At 40.6% G+C, this 1496-nt stretch overlaps 1 protein-coding gene across 1 annotated transcript; it reads right to left on the bottom strand.

Annotated features, from left to right (window-relative positions):
- Positions 1–237: 237 nt before the first annotated feature.
- Positions 238–1185, bottom strand: LOC141489481 (olfactory receptor 52E4-like). Its single transcript, XM_074190080.1, has one exon. The coding sequence runs from the start codon at positions 1183–1185 to the stop codon at positions 238–240; it is 948 nt and encodes a 315-aa protein (XP_074046181.1).
- Between the last annotated feature and the right edge of the window lie 311 nt (positions 1186–1496).

Raw genomic sequence — 1496 nt, 5'->3', positions numbered from 1 at the left:
ATTTATATTTATTCACTTCATATTTATGTTGCTATACTTGCTGAATACCACATTAGAAACCAGCTCCTGGAAAATTGAAAATATTTCATCCTTTTTATTTATGAATACAAATTACAAAAATATTTGTGCCTAGTTCATTGTAGGCATCTAATATTTATTGATTGATTAAAAATTTCTATGTACAGGCTAGCAGAAGGTATGGATGTTAAAATATATTCAGTTTCATGTTCAAGTTTCTTAGATAGTCTTAGTCCTGAATAAAAGCAAAATTTGGTCTCGGATCTGTTTGGTCCTGACCCCATAGATGATGGGGTTAAGCATAGGGGGAACCAGCAAGTACATATTGGCTAAAAGAATGTGAATGTGGTGTGGTATCTGCTGACTGAATCTATGGGTGAGGAAAGAGAAAAGGGCAGGGATATAAAAAGTGAGGATAACACAGACATGGGAGCCACAGGTGCTGAGTGTTTTTAAGCGTGCATCTTTGGAAGGGAGACTAAATATTGCTCGAAGAATCTGGATGTAGGATAGAGAGATGCATGCTACATCTGTGCCCACAATCAGAATTATGACAGCCAAGCTGTAGAGGCTATTTATGGAAATATCAGCACAAGCCAATTTTACAACAGCCATGTGCTCACAGTAAGTGTGTGGAACAACATTGGTCCGGCAGTATGACCACTTCCTCACTAGGAAGGGATGGGGAGTCATGAGTATTAAACCACGTAGAAGTGCCACCATGCCAATCCGGAGCACCACAGGGTTGGTAAGTATAGATGAGTGTCTCAGTGGGTTACAGATGGCCACATATCGGTCCAATGCCATGGCCACCAGGAGCCCTGACTCTACTCCAGAGAAAGCATGAATGAAGAACATCTGAGTGAGGCAGGCATGGAAGTTAATCTCATGGTCATGAAACCAAAATAGTCCAAGCATCTTAGGAAGAGTTGATGTTGAGAGAATAAGGTCAGTCATAGCCAGCATGGAAAGGAAGTAGAACATGGGTTCATGCAGAGAGGAATCTGTCTTGATAATGAAGAGGATGCTCACATTTCCCAAAAGGGCAACAGCATAAATGGAGCAGAAGGGGATGGAGATCCAGATGTGCAAAGACTCTAGACCAGGGATACCCAGGAGGATGAATGTACTGGGATTAATGAATTCAGTTGAGTTTAAGTCAAACATCGTAGGCCCTCTGGCCATATATGGGTTCTATTTTTATGTCCCCCAGTTGGTCTATGTTGGTCAGTATAAAGATTGCTGTGAATGACACTTTTCACATCTGTAAGGAGATAAATAAAACACTGGGATGTCACTTCATTATCCTTCCCTTTGATCTCATGGGTGAAGAAGAGAACTTATTGAATTATGGCCTCCCTCTCCTGACAAGTATCTTCAATTCCAAGCATGTTAGTGTTCAGAAGGTTAAGGAAGCAATGCATTCTTCTCATGATGTTGACAGTTGTTCAGTAATAATGGATTCTACCTATCAGAAA

Source organism: Macrotis lagotis, chromosome 1 (assembly GCF_037893015.1).
Source record: "Macrotis lagotis isolate mMagLag1 chromosome 1, bilby.v1.9.chrom.fasta, whole genome shotgun sequence".
Taxonomy (NCBI): Eukaryota; Metazoa; Chordata; class Mammalia; order Peramelemorphia; family Peramelidae; genus Macrotis; species Macrotis lagotis.
This window is presented reverse-complemented; position numbering and strand designations above follow the sequence as displayed.

Coding starts and splice junctions, on each gene's coding strand:
- LOC141489481 (XM_074190080.1), bottom strand. CDS start 1,185: ATGTTTGACTTAAACTCAACTGAATTCATTAATCCCAGTACATTCATC.